Raw genomic sequence first — 25,875 nt, forward strand, 5'->3', positions numbered from 1 at the left:
AATGTGGCAACCAGGGGCTTTTCACAGTAACTTCATTGCAGTGTTAATGTGACAATGATAAAGAATATTATTATTATTAATGCTCTGAATGTCAGTCATTTTGAAGTGCAGAAGTTCTAAATGAAAATTTCAATTGCAGTTCCTATTGGTGTACAAGAGAATTAATTTCTGTCACTGGGAAAATCAGTTGTCCTCTTAAGAAGGACTGTATGCTATTCTCAGTGTTAGTATAGACTGTATTCAGCTGCTGAATACTCCTGTCCGGAGCACTTCAAACTTAAGCAGTCCAGAAATAAAGGTACAAATGCACAGCATTTTTTCAGCATAAATGAAGGTTTTAGAAAAGTGATGGTGACATTAATTAGCCACCCAAATCCACCTTTCACTTCTCAGGCAGGTAGCAAGCCCTGCACCACAGACCCAAAGCCATCCCATTGCCGAGAGAGTAGAAAAGCACTTTTCAACTTCCAAGAGAGATAATAAAAACAGATAATGCTGTTTTCTTAGGCAGATTTTGTGAAGATCAGGGGCGGGATTCTCTGGGAATCGGCGGGGCTGGCAGAAACGGCGCAGTGGAGTGGTGGGAACCACTCCGGCGTCGGGCCGCCTCAAAGGTGCGGAATCCTCCGCACCTTCAGGTGCTAGGCCGGCGCCAGAGTGGTTTGCGCTCCGACAGCCGGCGTGGAAGGCCTTTGGCGCCACGCCAGCCGGGGCCGAAGAGACTCCGCCGGCCGGCGCGGGTCCGCGCATGCGCAGGGAGGGGTTCACCTTTGCGCCGGCCATCACGGAAGCTTACACGGTGGCGCGGAGGAATGGAGTGCCCCCAAGGCACAGGCCCGCCAACAGAACGTTGGGCCCCGATCGCAGGCCAGGCCATCGTGGGGGCACCTCCCGGGGCCAGATCTCCTCTCTCCCCCCCCTCCCCCCCCCCCCCCCCCCCCCCCCCCCAGGACCCCGCCCGCGCCGCCAGGTCCCGCTGGTAAGGGACCAACTCCAATTTACGGCGGTGGGGCCTGCACAGAATGGGCGGGACTTCAGCCCATCGCGGGCCGGAGAATCGCTGTTGGGGGGGGGGGGACCGGTGGGGCGCGATTCCCGCCCCCGCCAAATCTCCGGCGCCAGAGAATTCGGCAGCCGGCGGGGGCGGGATTCACGCCGCCCCCTGCCGATTCTCCGGCCCGGCAGGTGGTCAGAGAATCCCGCCCCTGGTTGATGATCCTTCATTAGAACTTAAAATGTTAACTCGGTTTCTCTATCCACAGATGCTGCCCAATTTGCTGAGCGTTTCCAGCAGTTTCTGTTTTTATTTCAGATTTCCAGCATCTTGACTTTTGTGAAAACAAAGATCATCATCTGAATTCTTACATTGACACATTCTGCACTGTCAGCTGATGCGCGGGTTTGTATCAACTCCTTGCGGAAACCCGACAAATTCTCAAGTTGAAACAAAATGAGAATGAATTTACCAGACACATGACTTCATTGCAGGGGCCAGCAATCTTCAAGAAATCAGAAGGTGAAAAAAAAATATCTGATTCAGATCACAAATGATTTCTGCACATTGTGTGAGCTGTTCTTCTACAGCAGAATCAAGAGGGTGCTTCAATTTTATGGGTGTAATATATATATTATTTATCAACAGGTTTCATCCATAAGACAGCAATTTAGATAGTGAAACGCCGCCTCAATGCTTTGTAAAACTCAGGAATGCTTGTTTTAATTAATTTCTCGCTGTTTGGTGCTTCAAGATGAAATGGCTACAGGTTACGTCATTTAAACATTCTTCCCAAAAGTGAAAGATCTGGGTGAATGGAAAGCTCCAGAAGAATTTATGAACATTTTGGTCAAAACGTTCCAGCTCAAAACAAAGGCGCCCTTCGTATATCCCCAAACTTATGTGGACGGGGTTGGTAACAACAGCCATATTCAATCGCAATGCACTAAGCTGACTTTTTCCCTTTATCCATCCCTATCATAACCCTCTCCACCCCCCCCCCCCCCCATGGCTTTTCAAAAGAATGTGGTCAATTTGGCAGATAGAGCCATAGATGTTTACAGAATGGAAACAGGCGCTTCGGCCCAGCTGGTCCATGCCGCCCAGTTTCTACGGCCCAGCTGGTCCATGCCGCCCAGTTTCTATCACTAAACTAATCCCACTTGCATGCATTTGGCCTATATCCCTCTATACCCACCCTGCCCATGGAACTGTCTGACTGTTTTTAAATAAGAAATTGTACCCGCCTCTACCACTGCCTCTGGCAGCTCGTTCCAGATGCTCACCACCCTCTGTGAGAAAAGAATTTCCCCTCTGGTCTCTTTTGTATCTCTCCCCTCTCACCTTAAACCTATGCCCTCTAGATCTAGACTCCTCCAGCTTTGGGAAAAGATACTGACTATCTACCTTACCTACCCCCCTCATTATTTTATCGACATCTAGAAGATCACCCCTAAGCCTTCTACGCCCCAGGAAAAAAGGTCCCAGCCTATCCAGCCGCTCCTCATAACTCAGACCATCAAGTCCTGGGAGCATCCTCGTAAATCCTCCAAAAGATGGGGAAAAGTGGCAGAACAGAAGGAAGAGAAAACACATAAGCACCTCTAAAGATACCAGACGTATTGCTGGAGATACAAAAAAAGCTTCTAAAGCTTGGGTATGCCACAAAGTGTCAAGTATTGCAGTTTGCACTGCAGCTATTGCAAATGCAAGCTATATAAATATGCAAATAAATACGACCAACGGTTACATTGTGAAAGTGAATAGCAGGAAAACAAGAAAAAAAGAGACTGAAAGGGCCATTATGCAATTAAGTCAATGAGTTAGAAATAGAAAATGATGTAAACACACAGCAGGTCTAGCAGCAACTGTGGAGAAAGAATCAGAAGTAACATTTCAGGACAATGATCTGTCATCAGAGAACTGAGAAAGTTAGAGATCTGACTGATTTAAAGCAAGGGAATTGTGTGTGTGTGTGTGTGGGGGGGGGGGGGGGGATTAGGAAGGCAAATTGAATGTTATTGTTTACTGTGAGAGGAATGGAATATAAATGTAGGGATGTTTTGCAACAGTTGTACAGGGCGTTGGTGAGACCACATGGAGTACTATGTACAGTTTTGTTCTCCTTATTTAAGGGGAGGAGTAAGATTTTTTTTTCTCTGAGAGGGTGGTCACTCTTTGGAATTCTCTTCTCCAGAGAGTGATGGAGGCAGGAGCATTGAATATTTGTACGGCAGAGATAGAGTCATAGAGGTTTACAGCATGAAAACAGGCCCTTCGGCCCAACTTGTCTATGCCGCCCAGCTTTTACCACTAAGCTAGTCCCAATTGCCCACCTTTGGCCCATAACCCTCTATATCCCTCTGTACAACTGTAGCAAAACATCCCTTGATTCATATTCCATTCCTCTTGCAATAAACAATAACATTCCATTTGCCTTCCTAATCATTCCTTTTCCCTTATAACTGTCTAAATGTTTTAAAAGACAAAATTGTACCCGCCTCCACTAGATAGATAAATAGGTTCTTGACCAACAAGAGTCAAAGGGTATCGTGGGTAGGTGCAATATGGAATTGAGGCTGCAATCCGATCCTTCGTGACCGTATTTATTGGAGGAGAAAGTTCAAGGGACCCAATGGCACAATCTTGCTTTTAAGATTCTTTAAAATAAAATTCTTAATAAGTATTTACTGTGCTATCCAATCCTCACAAGTAGTCGGGGACGCAAGTTCCAGATTTCAGAACCCCTCTGCGTACTATACAAATTGCAAAAACAAACATGTCCGCAGTTGTTTCAAGTTTTCCTTCTGGGATTTGAGCAGCTTGGCATTTGCCATCAGACATGGCATCACACAAGGCATAAGAACAGAGGAAACAGGAGCCGAGGTAGACCACACAGCTCACTGAGCCTGCTCTACCATTCAACACCATCATGGCTGATCATGGGCTCAACTCCATTTTCCCACCTGCTCCTCACATTCCACAATTCCCAGAGGCACCAAAAATCAGTCTATCTCAACCTTAAATGTATTCAATGATGCAGCACCCACAACCATTTGGGGTAGAGAATTACAAAGATTGAAGACATTTTCCGAATCTCAGTCTTAAATGATCATTCTCTTCTCCTCAGATTGCGTCCCTGTGGTTTCTCCAACAATTGGAAACAATTGTGCATCAATGTAAATGCATGTAGGCTAGCTAGACACTAGAGGGAGCACCAGAAACATCACACACACACACAACCAATAGGTCAGTTAGATAGGACAAGACCAATGGACATTCACAATACACAAGGAGGTGACACGACCACAGGGGGGCAGAACACCAACCCATATATAAAGGACACCACACACATGATCTGCCTCTTTCCAGTGCAGACAGTCAGTGAGTACAGACACAGGGTTGATTCAATATTACACCCAGCACATGGATTGCAGCAGCTGGTTAGTCAGTCTGGGTAGCTATAGTAGGATTAGCAGTAGTGCCGAACCCGAGTAATAGAAGTGTAATCCCCACGTCTGAACCTTCCTTTGTCAAGTGCACCACAAGGAAGCCGCTGATGTTACACCGACAACATGACAAATCATGCGCCAACCCTAGCAAAGCCCCTTCAGAATTTTGTAGGTTTCAATGCGATCACCTCTCATTCTTCTAAACTATTAGAGACTATTAGCCCAATTTACTCAGCCTCTTATTACGGGCAATCCCCTCATTCCAGGGCCAATTTGCTGAACCTCTGCTGTTCTACCAGGAATGCAAAAAAATCCTTCCTTAAATGCGAAGACCAAAATTGCACACAGTACTCCAGATGCAGTCTCACCAAACTCCTGTACCACTCCAGCAAGACTTCTTTACTCTTTTCCTACAATCCCCTTGCTATAAAGGCCAACAGGTCATTTGCCTTCCCAATTGCTTCCTGTACCTGCTTGCTAACGTTCTGCATTCCTTGTACAAGTACATTCAAGTCTCTTTGAACATCAATACTCAGAAGTTTCTCAACTTTTAAAAAACGATTCTTCTTTTTTATGATCAAAGTGATTACCTTCATACTTTCCTTTATTATATTCCACCTGCCATCTTGCTGCCCACTCACCTAACTTGTCTACATCCCTTTGCAGTCCATGAATAATATCGTTCAAATCTGATTCATGCTATGAACACTTGATCAAATTTGCACCTTACTTTTAGGCTTGCATTAGACCGTGGTTGGCTAAGGTCATTGATCCTCCAGGTTTCTGTACCAGGTGTCTCTGCTCCTTCCCTCTGTCCATCTGGTGTAAGAAGAACATCTCCTCCTGGCAATTGAAAGAGACCCAAGGAACGTGGTGGCTCTCGCCTGTTTAGAAAGGAACAAATATGGGTCAAGTTCAGCTATGCATTGTTGTTAAACTAAGAAAAATGGTAAGGACATAGCTGCTCAAGATTAGTTGGAAGTGATTTTGGATCATGATCTAAGCTTTATATCATACCTGACCATTCTATGGTTATTTTGACATTAGTGACAACAATTGCCGCACATTTTCTATTACTTACATTACAGCTACATCACATTTTTTCCTAATCTCATTGCATCCACTACATATGTGGTATTTTATAAACTTGAGCACACATAAATACAAAAGGAGGATTAGTCCTGATAGCCAATGATGATACAAGGACAGCAATGAGAAAGGAACTTGGTTCAGGAGTTCAGGAAGTAGAATCAAGTTTGGAGATTAGAAATAGCAGAGGTCAGAAAACACTAGTGGGAGTAGTTTATTGGTTCGTTAATAGTAGTTGCAGTGTTAGACAGAACAGGGCAGCACAGTGGTTAGTACTGCTGCCTCACAGCACCAGGGATTCGGGTTCAATTCCGGCCTCGGGTGTGTGGAGTTTGCACTTTCTCCCAGTGTCTGCATGGGTTTCCTCCGGGTGCTCCGGTTTCCTTCCACAGTCCAAAGATGCGCAGATTAGGTGGATTGGCCAAGCTAAATTGCCCCTTAGGTGGTCAGGGATGTGCAGGTTATGTTATGGGGTTACGGGGATAGGGTGGGGTAGACAGGGTAGAGGACATGGGTGGAGTGCTCATTCGAGGGGTCAGTGGGCCAAAAGGCCTCCTTCTGCATTGTAGGGATTCAATGATTAAGCAAGACATTATTAGAATATGTAACAAAGACAATTAAATAATTGTTGGGGACTTTGATGTAGTCTATATGAAAATTAATCCAAGATGTATTAATCAAATAAGATAAATTTGCAAAAAAGAGTTTTGTGACGGTTTCCTGGGACAATAAATTATAGAACCAACTAGGAATAAAGCTATTGTAGATATAGGATTGTGCAAGGGTTTAATTAGTAACCTCAGAGTAAAAGATTTGCTGGGGGAAAAAGAGAGTACAACTGATTTCCATATTACGTTTGAAAGCGACATACTCCAATCCAATACAAGAATTTTAAATTAAACAAAGCCATTTACGTAGGCACGAGGGAAACCTGGTTACGGTTGATTGGGTAAATAGACTAACAGGTACAGCAATAAATTAATAGTGGGAAACATATAAAGAAACGATACAAAACTTGCAACAAAATTACATCCCATTAAAAAACAAAACTCAGCAAGAAAAAGATTCATCTATGGCTTTTAAGGAATATAAAGATAGCATTAGATCAAAAGAAGAGGCTTCTAATGATAGCAAGCCGCATGATTGGGAGTGTTTTAGAAAAAAAATAGAATGTGTGTAAACTAACCAGAAATATAAGCACAGATCGTCTGAGCTTTTCGACAGATGTAAAAATGAGTAGATAAAGGAAATGTTGGTCCTTTAGAGGCAGAGACAGGCAAGACTATCATGTGGGGTGAGGAAATAGCAGAAACATTGAGCAATTTTGTGTCTGTCTTCACAGTGGGTGACACAAGTTACTTGCTAGAAAGAGAGAGTAGCCATGGGGGTAATAAAGGTGAAGATGGCAAGGTAAATAATATCAGCAGAGAAACAATACTAAGAAACCCAAGAGACTAAAGTCCAACCTCCCCACGACCTGATGGCCTCCACCCAAGTGTTCCAAAAGAAAAAGTGCAGAGATGGTGGATGGGATGATTATGATTGCCCCAAATTCCCTCAATTCTCGAACAGTCCCAGCAGATTGGAAGTTTTTTTCATTTACTTTTCCATGGCAGGAGGGTGTCACTGGCAATTTGTTGCTCATCCCCAACCGTCCTTGAATTAAGAGGTTTGCTGGACAGAGAATAGTCAAGTGGTAAGCACATTATTGTGGATCTGGAGTCACATTCGAGGTAAGGATGGAAAACCTCCATCCATAAAAGGACATTGATGAACCAGGTAGGTTTTTACAACAATCAGTGATAATTTCATGGTAACCATTACTGAAGCTGGCCTTAAATGTCAGATATATTAATTGAATTTAAATTCCATCAGGTGCAGAGGTGGGATTTGAACCCATGGCCCCAGGACATTAACCTGGGCCAGTTACTAGATTACTAGTCCAGAGCCATTACAATCTGCCCCAAACATAAAGCTGCCCAAACAAGAAAGAAGAGAGAGGGGGAAAAGAGGGAATTACAGGTGTGTTAGCCTGGCTTCAGACATTCGTAAGGTGCTGGATTCTTTAATTGAAGAAGTTTTGACAAGACATTTAGAAAATTAATTTCAAACTCAAACAAAGTCAACATGATTTTTGGTACGTGTGCTCTGTCAGGTTTTACAAATGGAAGTAGTGTTTTCCAATTTTAGTGTTTTTAAGGATATAACTAGTAAGAGGTGTTATAAAGTTGGTTTAGGGTTTTCCCAGGTGGCAAGATTTCCCGCCCTGTTAACCCAAAGAGTCGAATGCATCAATTGCCTGGAGGCAAGACTTCTACTCCTCCGGTGGGCAGCCGTCCCACCTCAGAGCTGCCTACCATTTGATTATCCAACAACTCTGCAGACCAAGCAGCTCCAGGCTCTAAGTCCTAAAATCCAGGACTGATATGTGCAGGGTGGGTATCTCATGGCACTGAGAGGGGGCAAAGCGCATGTGGAGGGGAGAGGGGCTTGGGGTCCCGATACAGAGACCAAAGGGAATGGGAGCACATGTAAGAAGCAGAACTGGCATCTGGGAGAGCATTGGTATGAACAGGAGGTCTTGGGAAGGGTGAACTGCTGGGCTTCCCTCTGCCCTGAACTGCTCCAGGTAGCCTGCCTCAAAATTGAGGCAATTCTAGACAATTTAATGGACACAATTTGGGCGAGGGTGGGCAGACCAAACATAAAATTCTGCCCTTGGATTTCCAACGGGTGTTTAATAACGTGCCACACCAACGGTGAACATGCAAGGCATCGGTTCCTGGAACTGAAGGAAATGGATTAGCATGATCAGGGGATTGGTTAACGAACAGGAAGCAAAGAATAATAATAATCTATTTGTGTCAGAAGTAGGTTTACATTAACACTGCAATGAAGTTACTGTGAAAAGCCCCTAGTCGCCACATTCCGGTGCCTGTTCGGGTACACAGAGGGAGAATTCAGAATGTCCAATTCACTTAACAGCACGTCTTTCGGGACTTGTGGGAGGAAACCAGAGCACCCGGAGAAAACTCCGCAGACACAGGGAGAACGTGCAGACTCCGCACTGACAGTGACCCAGGCCGGGAATCGAACCCAGGTTCCTGGCGCTGCAAAGCAACAGTGCTATCCACTGTGCTACCGTGAATAGGGAAGTTGAACATTTTAAAATTAGCAGATTGTGGCTAATGGAGTGCTGGAAGGATCAGTGTTGGGTCTCAGCTATTTAAAATCTACATTAATGACTAAGAGGCAGAGGGTAATGTACCTACATTTGCTGACAGTACAGAGCTAGGTGGGAATGCAAACTGCGAGGACACAGAGACTGTAAAGAAATAAAGAAAGACAGGATAAGTGAGTGGGCCACAATGTGTCAGGTGAAGTTTAATGTGGGGGAGTGTGAGGTTAATCACTTTGGTAGTGAGAATAGAAAAGCAGAATATTTTTTTTAAGTATGAAATTTTAAATGTTGATGTTCAGAGGTGCTTGGGGGTACTTACACAATGAGCACAAAAAGTTAGCATGCAATTCGGAAGGCGAACAACATGTTTGCCTTTATTGCAAAGGGGGTAAAGTAGAAGAATAAAGGAAATCTCGCTACAATTGAACAACACTTTTGTGAGACCACACCTGGGGTACTGTGCGCCGTTTTCAGTCTCCATATTTAAGGAAGAATATACCTGCTTTGGAGGAAGTGCAACAAAGGTTCGCTAAATTGCATCCTAGGAGAGAGAGTTGGCTTATGGTGAAAGGCAGAGTAAATTAGGCCTATGTTCTCCATAGTTTAGAAGACCGAGAGACTTTCGCATTGAAACCTACATGATTGTGACGGGGATTAACTAGCTTGACGCTAAGAGGTTGTTTTCCCTGGCTGGGGAATGTAGAACACTGGGCATGGTTCCAGGACAAGGGGCCGATTAATTAGGACTGAGATTAGTTGAAATGTCTTCATTCAGGAGGCTGTGAACGTTTGGAATTTTCTACCCGAGATGGTGCCGTTATTGAATATATCCAGATGGACATATTTCTGGTCCCTCTGTGAATCAAGGGTATGGGGAGGGGGCAAAGTGGAGTTGATGTTGTTGATAAGCTATGATCAAGACTGACATCTCAAGCACCATCATGGTCACGTGACAGATTCCCTTCAAACATCATCCCAGTGCAGAAAGTCAATAACCTTGGTCTAGGGCTTTGAGAAGGAGAAAGGGCCGAGCCACAAACGACAAATTAAAGCACTTTCCAAGGACTTCAGAAAACATTTCTCTTTATCCAAACACTATTACGCCAAACAGTATTTTTCAACTTCTAAAAGGATTTTCTTTTCTATATGCATTGACATTCCAATTTGAATATATAAAATACAAATATAGTGGAAATAAACGCTGGTTCCACCTTCTTTAAAGCACACACAGCTCATGGCATGAGAAATATGCACTTGTTAGTTAACCTCTAACTCTTACTACTTTATTTTAAGAAAACTATAGCCTTATAGTGTGAAATGCGGGCACGGATTGAACAAGCAGACTGGATCCTACTCCGTGTTCAAGCCCCAAACCAAGAATACAAATCTAGATTAGTTGTGTCAATAATCTATTATGTACAAGGATTGCACACCATATCTGTTCTGGTACAGCAAGGCCCCAGCAATTAGGTGCATGAATTTCCCGAGGGTTCAAGCAGAGTGGGAATGATTTAAGGCACATGGTAACATCAGCCACATATATACCCAAAAGAGAAGATAATACAAGTATTCCGCAGTTGACAAAAGTCTCTTTTGTGCTTATTAACATTGGTCTAAGTTAATTTACAAAAGCCCAATACATATTGCAACGGCTAGTGTCAGCGCAGGGTGTGGTAGTGATGGAGAGGAGGATAGTATTGGTGGAGAGGATGATAAGGTGCTGTTCCATTGGTTCAGACAAAGAACACAGTTGGTTAACAGGGTCCTCATAGCAATTTTTAGCTTCGTTTTTGGTGGATGAAACTGCACAGATTTCTGGCAGCACCTTCAATTAATTAATGACTGCCACTGAAATATTTTACAACAGTAATGGGTCATAACGGCACCCATGCACCACTTTGTCGTGTATTAAAGTGGATCCATGGGGCTTGGGTTCATGGCCATTAGAAAATCAATGTTTCTGTTCATTTCTTCTTGACAAATCCTTTTTAATGAAGATGCCCTGATCAAAACCAAGAGCATGCTCTGCCTGGAATACATTCTCTGTAAATTAAATTAGAATTAGACAAACGGCATGTAGGGGGGTTCTCAGCAAGGTTCCCTGACGAGCTTCCCGATGGACACATGAGCATTTCTCAGTTTATGCCTCAATTCTTCAGCGTGGAAGCAAGTCATACACTCAATATGGGGGCAGACATCATCATCAAATTGACAATTTCTGGTCTTTCCAACAAATATAAATTCTGCTCCAGAATCCCAAATTCAAAATAGTTTTCCTTATTTGCAAGTCCCTCAATGGCTCTGTCACTAATGTCTCAAAGTGCTTGATCCTGTGCCTTTCATTCTTCTATTTCTAGTCTCCTTTGCATCACTTTTTTCTTCCTTTCCATTTATGCTTTCAGTGACTAAGCTTTCACTCATGTTAAAGGTGCTTAAGCTTTAGAAATACAAGTTCAAATGGTTTTCTAGCCTTACCACAGTCATGCTTCTATTGCAAGTTACACAGTAGCTTTAGAACATGGATTCCGAACTATATATTTAAAAGTACCAGGTGGCGTGTGCTTCTCACTTGGCTTTCTACACACACACACACACGCATGCACACAGACACACACACATGCGCGCATGCCCACACACACACAGTTGCTGTGTGCTGTAATAGGTAATCTTCCGAATTCCAACAAATTTGTCAAGTGTTATGATAATGACACTTTCTCCCAAACGAAACAGAATTCAGCCTCTTGCATTAACATCTCAGGCAGCCTGACAATGTTAGTAATAATCTCTATTTAAAGTGACCTCTTGGGATATCCATGAAATCTAATTATAAGGTCACTAATATCCAGATCTATGCAGGCCCTTCATCATCCAAGAATCATTAATATTTCAGGCTCCAACACAAGTGTCATCACATACCAAGAGTCATGCCTAAAGAAAAGGTGAACTTAGAATCCAGGGCTATGCAGGAACCCCAAATAGGCAAAGTCATAGCCACGAACACAAGCAGACTGGATGCATCAGATGAGGACAATACAATAACTTTATGGAACCTCATGAACACTTGGAGAGAGACTGCATGCACAAGCATTGCTTAAACAGGCTAGAACTCATTATCAATCGAAGATGAGGAATTAAAGTGGCAGTGTGGTTATGAAATTGGTCGAGAGACAGAAATCAGAGTGTTGTTGAATGGTGGTTTATCAGACGGGAGATATATATATATATATATATATATATGTGTGATTGGTGCCCTCCAGGAGTTGGCATTCAGGCCAGTGCCTTTTCTGACGTATTCAACACTGGTCTTTTTGATAATGCAATAGTGGCCCAGACATGGAGGGCACAATTTCAAACTTTTTTAAAAAATAAATGTTTTTTATTGGGTTTTTGAACAAAGTATATTTGCCGTGTATATATAGAAGAGAAGGGCACACACAAACATATCACAACAAACAGAAAAGAAAGAAAAAGTAAAATAAAGTAACTGGTAGGGTATGCACCAGCTCAACAGCAGCAACTCTGTACAATTGGCAAAATTATTTACAACACATAAGTAGGCATCTGTTGGTGGGGGAGGGGGGGGCAATTACAGAGGGCAATACTCGAATGGGTCTGGTGTTGGTGTTGTCACTTGCTTCTCCCGGACGGGTTTCGCTGCCATTGTCGTCTCCGCAATTTCAAAGTTAGCAAATGGCACAATGTTAGAAAGTGAAGAGGATAGTAGTAGACTTCAGGATAACCTGTGAACTGGCAGACACATGGCAGAGTTGGTACAGAAACAATGGGTCGAATAGTCGCTTTCTGTGCTCGATTCAACAATTGAGAAAAAATGACTAACTGAAGTAAAGCTATTAGCAAAATTAACATAACAGGTGTGGAGTATTGCAAACTAAAGGCAAGTCAATATAATTGATAAATTTCAGAATGTTACTACTGATATCAATTCAAGACCTGAAATTACAAGACCTGGCAATTAATTCAGTTTATCATCAGCTTTCAATTGATTATCCAAATGTAAATTCAGATTGTATTGACTTATCTCAACTACTTTTTTCAAAGAATTAACTAGCAAATAAACCACTTGCTGCGGTATTATCCAGTTAAGTGACCCAATAAAGCTGATAGCTGTGTAAAGCATAATCAAAATACAGCTGCAAACACATGGATGAAATTCCTGAAAACCATTTCCATTACACCACACAGTGTATTTAATGTCCTTCTGTTGACAGGCTGACTGACTGTGATGAGAGAAATGTTCACTGAATACCGAAGCATGGCTCGGGAATGACGATTTTCCCCAACTAGCATGCTTGATGATGCAGCTCTTCACACTAGATTCTCAACAAAAAAATAGATAGTCAGTCGGCTGCATGGAGCATCTTTGGTAAAGCAAAGTAGAGCACGGATCAGCTGGCACTACTAAGAGAAGCAATATCAATTTTCCTTTTGACAAACTGTTTTTATGCCAAATCTACTGGGATGCTCGGGTCACTGGCTCGCAATACACTGATTTTACACAGCCAGCCAGCCAGAATAACTCCACAGTAACCTTGACAGATTCATTAAGACTGGCTTCCTGAGAAGAGTCTTTTTTAAAAGCTAGCCCTCGACTGTCAGCCCATTAAACACAACAAAAAAGCAGCTAACAATAAGCAGCATACAAGGACAGAGACAAAGCTCCCATTAGTTTAGGATCGTCGAAATGGAAAATTGAATATATCCAAGAGGATTGCACCTCAAATACATTTACAAGCAATAAACTACGAAAGGTGGTAGCAACAGAACTCAATTCAGATCAGCACCAAGTTATCTTGCTTGTTCTACATATTAGCAAACTTGAAAAAGCTGGCCAAAGGAGAATATTTCAGCAGCGTTCATCTTCTTTTTAATTTATTCCATTCTCAAAGTTACAAAGACAATGCACAGAGTGGACATGGCAAGCCCTTCATCCATCTCAATGCTTGCTCCAAAACCAATTCAGCTTGAATCCAATTTGTGGTCTCCACAAGACAAACATACAAGATCCAAGCTGACAAGAAAAGGCATTGCACCTCATCTTGGGCTTGAGCTGATGCTTGATCTTTGCCAAAAGGCCAAGAAGCATTCATCAGCTTGCTCCTCGCCATCAATAGAGCAGAGTTAACTGAGCCACAACATCCTTTTCTGAAAATGTATTCATTCGCCAGGCTGACTACGTGAGGGGTTCCACGAAGCACAGAATGCCTGCTGGGTCAAATGACGTTTTCCCATGTACGAACGGAGGTACGGAAAGTCACCCTTTTCCTCCTGTTACACAGACCTTCGTGACAGGTGTTTCTCTAATTACTTGGCTTTTGGATAAGAGACACTTCATTATTTACACAGATAAATAAAAGATATCAAAATAGAGCTACTTGTATACAAGTTTAATATTTGTCTATTGCAAACGTCAGCTATCACTGATGCAGCCAACTATTAAAAATATTAAAAGTCAAGGAAATAGCACTGGTGACACAAAGCATATAAATTAGGAAGAGTAGGCCATTCGATCCCTTGAGCTTGTTCTGCCATTCAATAAGATCATGGCTGATCTTATGATTGAACATTGCCCCAACTCCCCGATAGATTCTTGACTAACAAGGGAGTCAAACTTCCGCCGTAATGATATTCAATGGTCTTGCCTCCACTACCCTCTGGGGAAAAGAGTGTCAAAGACTCATGATCCTCAGAAAAAAAATTCTCCTCATCTGTAGGCCATATTGGACTTGGTGCTCGACAACGAACCAGGCCAGGTGCCAGATGTCTCGGTGGGAGAGCATTTCGGTGACAGTGACCACAACTCCTTGACCTTTAATATAGTCATGGAAAGGGATAGGAACACACAGTATGGGAAGATATTTAATTGGGGGAGGGGAAATTATACTGCTATTAGACAGGAGCTGAGGAGCATAAATTGTTCTTGGGGAAATGCACATCAGTAATGTGGGAATTGTTTAAGGAGCACTTGCTGCGAGTGCTGAATAATTTTGTCCCACTGAGGCGAGGAAGGAATGGTAAGGTGAAGGAACCTTGGATGACAAGAGAGGTGGAGCTTCTAGTAAAGAGGACGAAGGAAGCTTACGTAAGGTTGAGGAAGCAAGGAACTCACTCGGCTCTAGAGGGTTACAAGGTAGCCAGGAAGGAACTCAAAAATGGACTGAGGAGAGCTAGAAGGGGGCATGAAAAAGCCCTGGCGGGAAGGATTCGGGAAAACCCCAAGGCATTCTACATTTACGTGAGAAATAAGAGGATGATCAGAGTGAGAGTAGGGCCGATCAGGGACAGTGGAGGGAACTTGTACCTAGAGTCTGAGGAGATGGGAGAGGCCCTAAATGAATACTTTGCTTCAGTATTCACTAGAGAGAGGGACCTTGTTGCCCATGAGAATAGGGTGAACCAGGTTAATAGACTCAAACAGGTTGATATTAAGAAAGAGGATGTGCTGGAAATTTTGAAAAGCATCAGGATAGATAAGTCCCCTGGGCCTGACGGGATACTACGTTACTACGGGAAGCGAGGGAGGGGATTGCTGCGCCGTTGGCGATCTTTGCGTCCTCACTCTCCACTGGAGTAGTACCGGATGATTGGAGGGAGGCGAATGTTGTTCCCCTGTTCAAGAAAGGGAATAGGGAAATCCCTGTGAATTGCAGACCCATCAGTCTTTCGTCTGTGGTAAGCAAAATATTGGAAAGGATTCTGAGAGATAGGTTTTATGATTATTTCGAAAACATAGTTTGATTAAAGATAGTCAGCATGGTTTTGTGAGGGGCAGGTCATGCCTCACAAGTCTCTTTGAGGATGTGACGAGACACAGTGATGAAGGTCAGGCAGTGGATGTGGTGTATATGGATTTTAGTAAGGTGTTTGATAAGGTGCCCCATGATAGGCTCATTCAGAAAGTTAGGGGGCATCGGATACAGGGAAATTTGGCTGTCTGGATACAGAATTGGCTGGCCGAAAGAAGACAGCGACTGGTAGTGGATGGAAAGTATTCCGCCTGGAGGTCGGTGACCAGTGGTGTCCCGCAAGGATCTGGTTTAGGACCTCTGCTCTTTGTGATTTTAATAAATGATTTGGATGAGGAAGTGGAAGGGTGTGTTAGTAAGTTTGCCAATGACACAAAGGTTGAGGGAGTTGTAGATAATGTTAAGGGTTGTTGCAGTTTACAACAGGACATTGACAGGATGCAGAGCTGGGCTGAGAAGTGGTAGATGGAGTTCAACCTAGATAAATGTGAAGTGATTCATTTTGGAAGGTCGAATTTGAATGCTGAATACAGGGTTAAAGGCAGGATTCTTGGAAGTGTGCAGGAACAGAGGGATCTTGGGGTCACGTACATAGATCCCTCAAAGCTGCCACCCAGGTTGATAGGGTTAAGAAGGCGTATGGTGTGTTGGCTTTCATTAACAGGGGGATTGAGTTTAAGAGCCGCGAGGCTTATAAAAACTTGGTTAGACCACACTTGGAATATTGTGTCCAGTTCTGGTCGCCTCATTATAGGAAGGATTTGGATGCTTTGGAGAGTGTACAGAGGAGATTTACCAGGATGCTGCCTGGACTGGACGGCATGTCTTATGAAGAAAGGTTGGGGAGCTCGGGCTTTTCTCACTAGAGCGAAGAAGGCAGAGAGGTGACTTGACAGAGGTGTACAAGGTGATGAGAGGCATGGATAGAGTGTATAGCCAGAGACTTTTCCCCAGGGTGGAAATGGCTGTCACGAGGGGACATAATTTTAAGGTGATTGGAGGAAGGTATAGGGGAGATGTCAGAGGTTGGTTCTTTACACAGAGAGTGGTGGGTGTGTGGAATGCACTGCCAACAGAGGTGGTGGAGTCAGAGTCATTAGGGACATTTAAGCAACTCTTAGACAGGCACATGGACAGCAGTAAATTGAAGGGGTGTAGGTTAGGTTGATCTTAGATTAGGATAAATGGTCGGCACAACATCGTGGGCTGAAGGGCCTGTACTGTGCTGTATTGTTCTATGTATCGCAAATGGAATACCCCCTATTTTTAATGTGCAATGAGACAGAATTAATTAACGACCTCGCGGGGAAGGTACCTCAAGGTATCAGTGATCAGAACTGATGAGCTGCAGAAAGTCTACCCTTTATATTCAAAAGCTGCTGGAATTCTACCAGTGCCTGGAGCTTCATGCTGCAGCCAGTCGGCGCTTCCAGAGACAATTAACCATTTCACGATGAGAAACCCAACACGTAGAAGTGTGAAAGGCAAGTTGTTTAAAATTACCATTCCACAAAATAAACTTAATTCACTTTTAATATATCTTACAGTTTATCAATTAGTTGATTCGAACATAGAGCATCAGTTGCTCAAAAGCAAAACATTACTTGTATGGGATCTTGGTGGTTCCTGCAAATAATTTCATTCAGTGTTCATTGTGCTTAGTTCAAGAAAAACAAAGGCCAATGCAGCATCTTAAAATGAAACTATTCACGTCAGTATGCATTTCACATTTTGATCAGAAGTTAAGCACTGGTTTGTCAGCTATATTTAGAATACACTTGAATCCAAAAAAACAAACACAAACTCCGGATCAATCGACCCAGTCCGCTGCTGATTTTTTATTCTTTATGAATGCACCTCACCACATAAATTCCTTGGCCTTGGTTGAAGAGAGATTTACCAAGCCACCTGCATTCTATATACACAAGTGAATTTTGTTCTTAACAGGGACAAGAGTGTCATGAGCAGCTCTTCAGGTCACAGATGAGCGAAAAGGGCTGAGCCATTTCCTCGAAGGACATGGGAAATCACAGCACCATGGCAACATTTATTACTGAACTAAAAATAATCAGATATTTTATCATCCCTCCACACTTTCTGCCCAGTCGCTTTTTTTCAAATAATTATAAAAACAAGATAAATTTCAAAAGCGTTAATAATCATAATTTATTGTCACAAATAGGTTTACATTAACACTGCAATGAAGTTACTGTGATAATCCCGTAGTCGCCACACTGTGGCGCCTGTTCGGGTACACAGAGGGAGAATTCAGAATGTCCAATTCACCTAACAAGTATGTCTTTCGGTACTTAAGGGAGGAAACCAGAGCACCCGGAGGAAACCTATGCAGACACGGGGAGAGCATGCAGACTCCGCACAGACAGTGACCCAAGCCGGGAATCGAATATGGGACCCTGGCGCTGTGAAGCAACAGTGCTAACCAGTGTGCTACCGTGCCGCCCACACATGTTTTCATATTCATAAGAGGGAAAGATTTTTTTGACACACCTTTGCAGCTTTTGTTATGATGCATAATCTTTTGAAACATTGAGGGACATGGACGAACAATGAAAATTATTTCAATGCTGGTTACTTTCATCAATGACTGACTGACAGTCATGTGCTGCTTTGTCCAAGGACAGAATGAACAATGCCAAAGTTGTCTACTCCGTCAATTCATTTTCTGCTCCAAACAATATAAGAATTGTTCCAGTAGTTTGAATTTAGCACTTTAAACAACAGCACTGAAAGCGATTCAGTTGTCAGAAAAATCAAACATAATAGGAATTAAGCAGCATCCAATTAAGGAGACAAGTTCTGGAATATCTTTGTTGCATTTTATAGTAGCTTCCAAAATGCTGATTTAATAAGAATGGTATTCCCCTCCAATAATGGAGTTTCCATATTCAGTTCATTGATCTGTTCAAAACTCCTTGGACTGGCCATTTCATCATGTTTATAGTTGCTAATAATCAATGTCAAATGACTCTGTTCCTGTCTGACGCCTGCCCCATGACACTAATGCCATTGAAGAAAAGCTTCAGAATGCTAACAAGTTGCATTTACAGCAATCTGTCTTCATGCAACAATGCACAGCATCTCATGTACTTCACAGTGAACACAACTGAACAAAAGGGGGGAAAGCACAAATGTTGCAAATCTGCCAATTATGGCCAATATTATGCATAAAATTCTAAACAGATGAGACACAGGAGATAGCAGAAGCAGAAAGTTTCCAGCAGTTGAGGAATTTAGAACATATGAATTATGAGGAGTAGGCACTTGGCCCTTCCAAGCCTGCTCCACCATTCAATATCATGATGACCGGATTACAACCTTCCATCCCTTTGATTGTCAAGAATCTAATCTACCTCTGCATAAAAATATTCCAAGACTTTGCTCCTATTGTCTTTTGAGGGAGAGATATCCAAGACGCACGACCCTCAGAGAAAAAAAATTGTTCTCATTGCTGTCTTAAAATGAGCAGCCCATCATTTTTAAAGAGGCATGGTAGCACAGTAGCTCGCACTGTTGCTTCACAGCAACAGGGTCACAGGTTCGATTCCCGGCTTGGGTCACTGGCTGTGCGGAGTCTGCACGTTCTCCCCGTGTCTGCGTGGGTTTCCTCCGGGTGCTCCGGTTTCCTCCCACAAGTCCCGAAAGACGCGCTTGTTAGGTGGATTGGACATTCTGAATTCTCCCTGTGTGTATCTGAATTCTCCCTGTGTGTACCCGAAGAGGCGCCGGAGTGTCACTTCACTGAGTGAAAAAATCCACCTCACTCGGTCTCCCTCCCTTTCATTTCCTGGTCTGTGTCTGCATATTGGATGTTACTGGTATCCTCTATAGTGACAACTGATGCAAAATGTCTGTTTGACAAGTCTGCCATCTCCTTGTTTTCCATTATTTATTCTCAGCCTTACATTCTATCGGAAGAACTCTCACTTTGTTAACTCTTTTCTTTAAATATTGATTAAAAACTAGTTAACAAGTTTTTATCTTTCTGGCTAGCTTCCTTTTGTACTCTAATTTCGCCTTCTTTTTAAACCGTTTAGTCATCCTTTGGTGTTCCTGATTGTGGTAACTTGAGACTACACAGTAGGTGGCTGAACGCATTGTTTAATAAACAGGGAGAGGCATACATTGGGGATTTTCTATCAAATTACAGCCTTCTCTCTGCCCGTCTTTAGACTTCCCATTCCAATATATCTCAAACTACCAGGAATATCGGAGATTATCCAATACATCGCAAAAAGTCACATGAATTGCATCCATTCCCCTTCCACTTTAAGCAAACTCCCACTTATCAAATCATGGAGGGAGGAGTTTAAATAGAACCGGTAATGATGAGGTACGGTTATGCTCTAATGTTCTTCATCACAGAACTGATCAATTTTGCCCCTTTCAAGAAATGCATTTGTTTTTGGTCTGATACTATTGAAACTAAAGAACCTACATATATTTATATTTATTTGCACTGGGACAGCATACATGCACTTTGAAAACCCGAACAGAAGCTACAAATGCTTTGTTATTCAAGCTCAATACAAAATTTTAAGATCCAGGACCTGGGGCGTCATTCTCCGACCCCTCGCCGGGTTGGTGAATCGCCGGGGGCTGCCGTGAATCCCGCCACCGCCGGTTGCCGAAGTCTCCGGCACCGGATATTCGGCGGGGGCGGGAATCAGGCCGTGCCGGTTGGCGGGCCCCCCCCGCTGGATTCTCCGGCCCGGATGGGCCGAAGTCCTGCCGATAAATTGCCTGTCCCGCCGGCGTGGATTAAACCACCTTTTGAACGGCGGGGCAAGGCGGCGTGGGCGGGCTCCGGGGTCCTGGGAGGGGCGCGGGGCGATCTGGCCCCAGGGGTGCCCCCACGGTGGCCTGGCCCGCGATCGGGGCCCACCGATCCGCGGGCGGGCCTGTGCCGTGGGGGTACTCTTTCCGTTCCGCCTCCGCCACGGTCTCCACCATGGCGGAGGCGGAAGAGACTCCCTCCACTGCGCATGCATGGGAAACTGTCAGCGGCCGCTGATGCTCCCGCGCATGCGCCGCCCCGAGATGTCATTTCCGCGCCAGCTGGCGGGGCAACAAAGGCCGTTTCCGCCAGCTGGCGGGGCGGAATTCCTCCGGCGTCGGCCTAGCCCTTCAATGTTGGGGCTCGGCCCCCAAAGACGCAGAGCATTCCGCACCTTTGGGGCGGCGCGATGCCCGTCTGATTGGCGCAGTTTTGGGCGCCAGTCGGCGGACATCACGCCGTTTCGGGAGAATTTCGCCCCAGACCACAACATTTGTTAGGGTATCAGACAAGAAACCCAAACACTTTTTTTTTTTTTTTTTAATTTAAAACTGTGAGGAAAGGAGAATTCACCCCAGGAGTGATGAATCTGACAAACAGGTATCTTTTCTGTTAAAACAAACTTTAATTTAAACACCTAATTAACCACATTATCAAATAAAATAGCTTTATAATTATCAGTTAAACTGTTGTTATGGGCTTAGAACCTCCAAAGTATATTATGAAGTCCACAACTTTATGTTGAATTTATATATAAATATTATATGTATATATATATAAAAACAAACATTAAGAATTTTTATCAATTACAAACATAAAGACCCCATAAAGCTACAGTAATCTATGTATACCACTTAGTGAATTATCCCTTTAACTGTTCCAATTCAAAAACAAAATCCAATAAATCAAAAAACCCTTTTCAAGGATGTGGCCCAGCACATTGTATTCTCACTTGACTAAGACTGGTCTTGTTACTGAAATTTTAATCCAACTCCTTCCGGTCAACAATTAAATATCCAAAGCCACCACCAAGGTGATTTTCACTGGAACAGATATTTAAAATGAAAATAGAGAGAGACAAGCCAAAACACTTCTCTGTCTGTAGTCCACAGCAGTCAAAACTGAAAGTGAAACTCAAGGAAATCCTCACAGCCACAGCTCAGCTCCACCCACAAAATTACATCACTAAAGGCCATGTGATAAGATAAAGACCTTTCTTAAAAGGGACACACCCATGAAACAGTTCTTAAGGAAAAACTTACACTTATGCCTTACACCTTCACTGTAAATATTCCAACAAAGCAACCCCAATACAGTTCAAATGACACTTATAAATAAAGTTAAAAGAACAGGTTTACTGGTCTCATGGCGCCGAGGACCCTGGTTCGATCCCGGCCCCAGGTCACTGCCCTTGTGGAGTTCGCACATTCGCTCCATGTTGCATGCGTCTCATCCCCACAACCTAAAAGGATGTGCAGGGTAGGTCAATTAGCCACGCTAAATTGCCCCTCAATTGGAAGAATTGACACATATAATCTCTCAAATTATCTACTCTCCAGGAAATCTCCAGCAATCATAGTTAAATGAAGCATTTTTTTTGTAAACAAATGGTTAAAATTAATTACCTTATCTTTTATGACCTCTTAATTTAAAAAAGGAGGACAGGTTTACTTACTTGGCGGCGCAGAGACTTGTTGGAGAAAGAACCGTTCAATAGCAACCTGAAAATCCTTTGGTCTTGTCAGAAGCTCCTGCTCAACCGGACAGCTTTTGGCAAAACTGCTGTCCCGCTTAAAAACTCTTAGCAGACTGTCAAAACCAATATCAAATTGCAAAACTACAGACATACCTGGCTCCTCCCAGTAATTACATAATCTCTAGCCCACTATGATGTTTTATCCTCTGCTTAGCTAGGACTACATATAATCTCTCAAATTATCTACTCTCCAGGGAATCTCCAGCAATCATAGTTAAATCATGCATTTTTTTGTAAACAAGTGGTTAAAATTAATTAACTCACGTTTTATGACCTCTTAATTGTAGCTTTAGCAGACATAGTCTGGACCTTAATCTTGGTTCTATAATAATGTTACTGCAACAAATGTTGGGTGGCACTGTAGCACAGTGGTTAGCACGGTGGCTTTCCAGCTCCAGGGTCCCAGGTTTGATTCCCGGCTTGGGTCACTGTCTGTGCGGAGTCTGCATGTTCTCCCCTTGTCTGCGTGGGTTTCCTCCGGGTGCTCCGGTTTCCTCCCACAGTCCAAAGATGTGCACGTTAGGTAAACTGGCCATTCTAAATTGCCCTTAATGTCCAAAATGGTTAGGTGGGGTTACTGGGTAATAGGGATAGGGTGGAGGTGTGGGTTTAAGTGGGGTGCTCTTTCCAAGGGCCGGTGCAGACCTGATGGGCCAAATGGCCTCCTTCTGCGCTGTAAATTCTATGTAAACATATACCGCAACTCAGGGTTTTAACAAACCTTTGGGCGGCACGGTAGCATAGTGGTTAGCACAGTTGCTTCACAGTTCCAGTGTCCCAGGTTCGATTCCCAGCTTGGGTTACTGTCTGTGCAGAGTCTGCACGTTCTCAGGTTCGATTCCCAGCTTGGGTTACTGTCTGTGCAGAGTCTGCACGTTCTCCCAGTGTCTGTTTGGGTTTCTGCCAGGTGCTCCGGTTTCCTCACACAGTCCAAAGATGTGCCGGTTAGGTGGATTGGCCATGCTAAATTGCCCTGAGTGTCCAAAAGAAAAGGTTGGGTGGGGTTACTGTGTTACGGGGATAGGGTGAAGATGTGGGATTGGCTAGGCTGCTATTTCCAAGGGCCGGTGCAGCCTCGATGGGCCAAATGGCCTCCTTCTGCACTGTAAATTCTATGATGATTCTTACTGCAATGATATAAACTACAATACATTTCCATCAATTTCTTACATTCAGCACATAAAGCATGTGGTTAGTCAACATTCCCAATATATTAATTAACAAGAACAGCAATTTTCAAAATTGAAGTCAAGCCGGTCTTGTAATATTAGATGGAAACTTTGTTCACTCAACCAACAGACTAACTAATAACCTATTACATATTGTCTCTTTATTAGTTCATATTTATCATTATTTTAAATTTGCTCTTGGGATGAGAGTATCGCTAGCAAGGCCAACATTTATTACCCATTCCCAATTGCCTTTGAACCAGTGCAGGCCATCAGTTGCATGGTTTGGATTGGATTGGATTTGTTTATTGTCACGTGTACCGAGGTACAATGAAAAGTATTTTTCTGCGAGCAGCTCAACAGATCATTAAGTACATGGGAAGAAAAGGGAATAAAAGAAAATACATAATAGGGCAACACAAGGTATACAATGTAACTACATAAGCACTGGCATCGGATGAAGCATACAGGGTGTAGTGTTAATGAGGTCAGTCCATAAGAGGGACATTTAGGAGTCTGGTAACAGTGGGGAAGCTGTTTTTGAGTCTGTTCGTGCGTGTTCTCAGAATTCTGTATCTCCTGCCCGATGGAAGAAGTTGGAAGAGTGAGTAAGCCGGGTGGGAAGGATCTTTGATTATGCTGCCCGTTTTCCCCAGGCAGCGGGAGGTGTAGATGGAGTCAATGGATGGGAGGCAGGTTTGTGTGATGGACTGGGCGGTGTCCACGACTCTCTGACGTTTCTTGTGGTCCTGGGCCGAGCAGTTGCCATACCAGGCTGTGATGCAGCCCGATAGGATGCTTTCTATGGTGCATCTGTAAAAGTTGGTACGGGTTAATGTGGACATGTCGAATTTCCTTAGTTTCCTGAGGAAGTATAGGCGCTGTTGTGCTTTCTTGGTGGTAGCGTCGTGGATGGACCAGGACAGATTTTTGGAGATGTGCACCCCTAGGAATTTGAAACTGCTAACCATCTCCACCTCGGCCCCGTTGATGCTGATGCTGACATATACACCGACAGTTCCCATAATTAATGATGTATTTGACAGGCAGCATGTGGCACAGTGGTTAGCAGTGGGACTGCGGCGCTGAGGACCCGGGTTCGGATCCCGGCCCTGGGTCCGAATCCCGGCCCTGGGTCACCGTCCATGTGCAGTTTGCACATTCTCCCCGTGTCTGCGTGGATTTCACCCCCACAACCCAAAGATGTGCTGGTTAGGCGGATTGGCCATGCTAAATTGGCCCATAATTGGAAAAGAAAAATAATTGGCTACTCAGAATTTAAAAAAAAATGTTTTTAAATTAATGATGTATTTAACATAAATAATCCAATATGGTGGTATGCTATACATATTTGATGTATTGGTACTGTGGCTACAAGTAGAGAATGTCCTTTCAAATCTAAAAACGTAGGTGTAATTAAATCAACTAATTTGTCATCAGTATTTCAATCCTGTGCGACATTCCAAATCTGCAGGGACAAGGCCTATATTGTCTTGCTGGGCTGGATTTACATTTAACTGCCTATGCTATAGAAGTAAAACACCCTTGTGACCAGAGTACTGAACTAAGAACCCACAGGTTGACAGTTCAAATACCATCACAGCAAATTGTAAATTTACTTAAATAAACCAAGTATTAGTGGCAATAATGAAAGCTCTGGATTGTTGGAGAAATGTCCTGTTGTTAAGTAAGGCTGCCAACACTACACAATCTGGCCTACACGTGACTCAATCAATGCCCCAGCAAGCCATTGTTGTAACCAAAGTTCAGTAATGAGAAAAACAGATGACCCAGGCACGGTATTAGTCTAAGATTAAGGCAATCTCAGTCCAATCAATTCTGCAATCTTCCTCACAAACATCTGTCCCACAGATTAGTCAAGCAACATCTTAAAATCACAATTCACAGAATCATATCTATCATGTAACAATCTAGACTCCGATCAGAGGTGGGGGTCACAGTCTATGACTCTGAACACGATAAAAGGGCAAAGAAACCTCCTGTTCAGCCTATCTCAACTGACTAATCAGTACTCCTGTATGTTGAGCATCAGCTGACAGAAGCTCTGAAGGGCACACAATGCGCACTGGGTAGGGATTTCAATGTCCACCAAGAATACCCGAGTAATACCACGGCTGATTGATCTGACCCAGTTCTGAAGGACACAACTGCCAGGTAGAGCATATTGACAATCAGGCAGCAGGAAACAAGGAAAAGGCTCCATAAACATTCTCATCCGAACCATAGTGAAGCCTACCTAGCTCAAGTCGAAGCTATAATGCTAAACTTTATGCAAGTGTCCTTGCCAAACGTGTCAAGTGATTTCATTCTACTTCCTCCCAAGGCCCCCATGACATTAAGAAGTGGTTGTCTGCACTGGACCCAGCAAAGGAACTGGCCCCAACAACATCTCGGAGGTAATGCTGACGGTCTGTGCACTGGAGCTAACTACTTTCTCAGTCAAATTGTTTCAGCACAGCTCAGATCCTGGTATCTCCCTGGCAAAGGACAGCCTAGGTATAGCCTGTCCACATGAAACAGGATACATCTAGCCTGGGAAAATTACCATCTAAAGTACACCCCCGAGTCACATATACACCCTGACTTGGAAACATATGTTCCTTCACTGTCACTGGGCAAAAGCCCCAAACCTCTCTCCCAACAGCACTATGGAG

The 25,875-nt window shown here is 43.6% G+C and overlaps 1 protein-coding gene across 10 annotated transcripts in view; it reads right to left on the bottom strand.

Moving 5' to 3' along the window:
• LOC140395721 (C-Jun-amino-terminal kinase-interacting protein 4-like) overlaps positions 1–25,875 on the bottom strand; it is a 272,454-nt gene that overhangs the window by 85,569 nt on the left and 161,010 nt on the right. For all 10 annotated transcript variants that reach the window (XR_011936285.1, XM_072483849.1, XM_072483857.1 and 7 more), the window contains one exon: positions 5,177–5,330. Coding sequence is in view for 9 of the 10 variants with exons in the window: in XM_072483849.1 (XP_072339950.1) it covers positions 5,177–5,330 (154 nt within the window). In the remaining variant the exon portion in view is untranslated. The remainder of the gene's footprint in view (positions 1–5,176; positions 5,331–25,875) is intronic.

The sequence above is a fragment of the Scyliorhinus torazame genome, chromosome 18 (genome assembly GCF_047496885.1).
Source record: "Scyliorhinus torazame isolate Kashiwa2021f chromosome 18, sScyTor2.1, whole genome shotgun sequence".
In the NCBI taxonomy this organism is placed as follows: domain Eukaryota; kingdom Metazoa; phylum Chordata; class Chondrichthyes; order Carcharhiniformes; family Scyliorhinidae; genus Scyliorhinus; species Scyliorhinus torazame.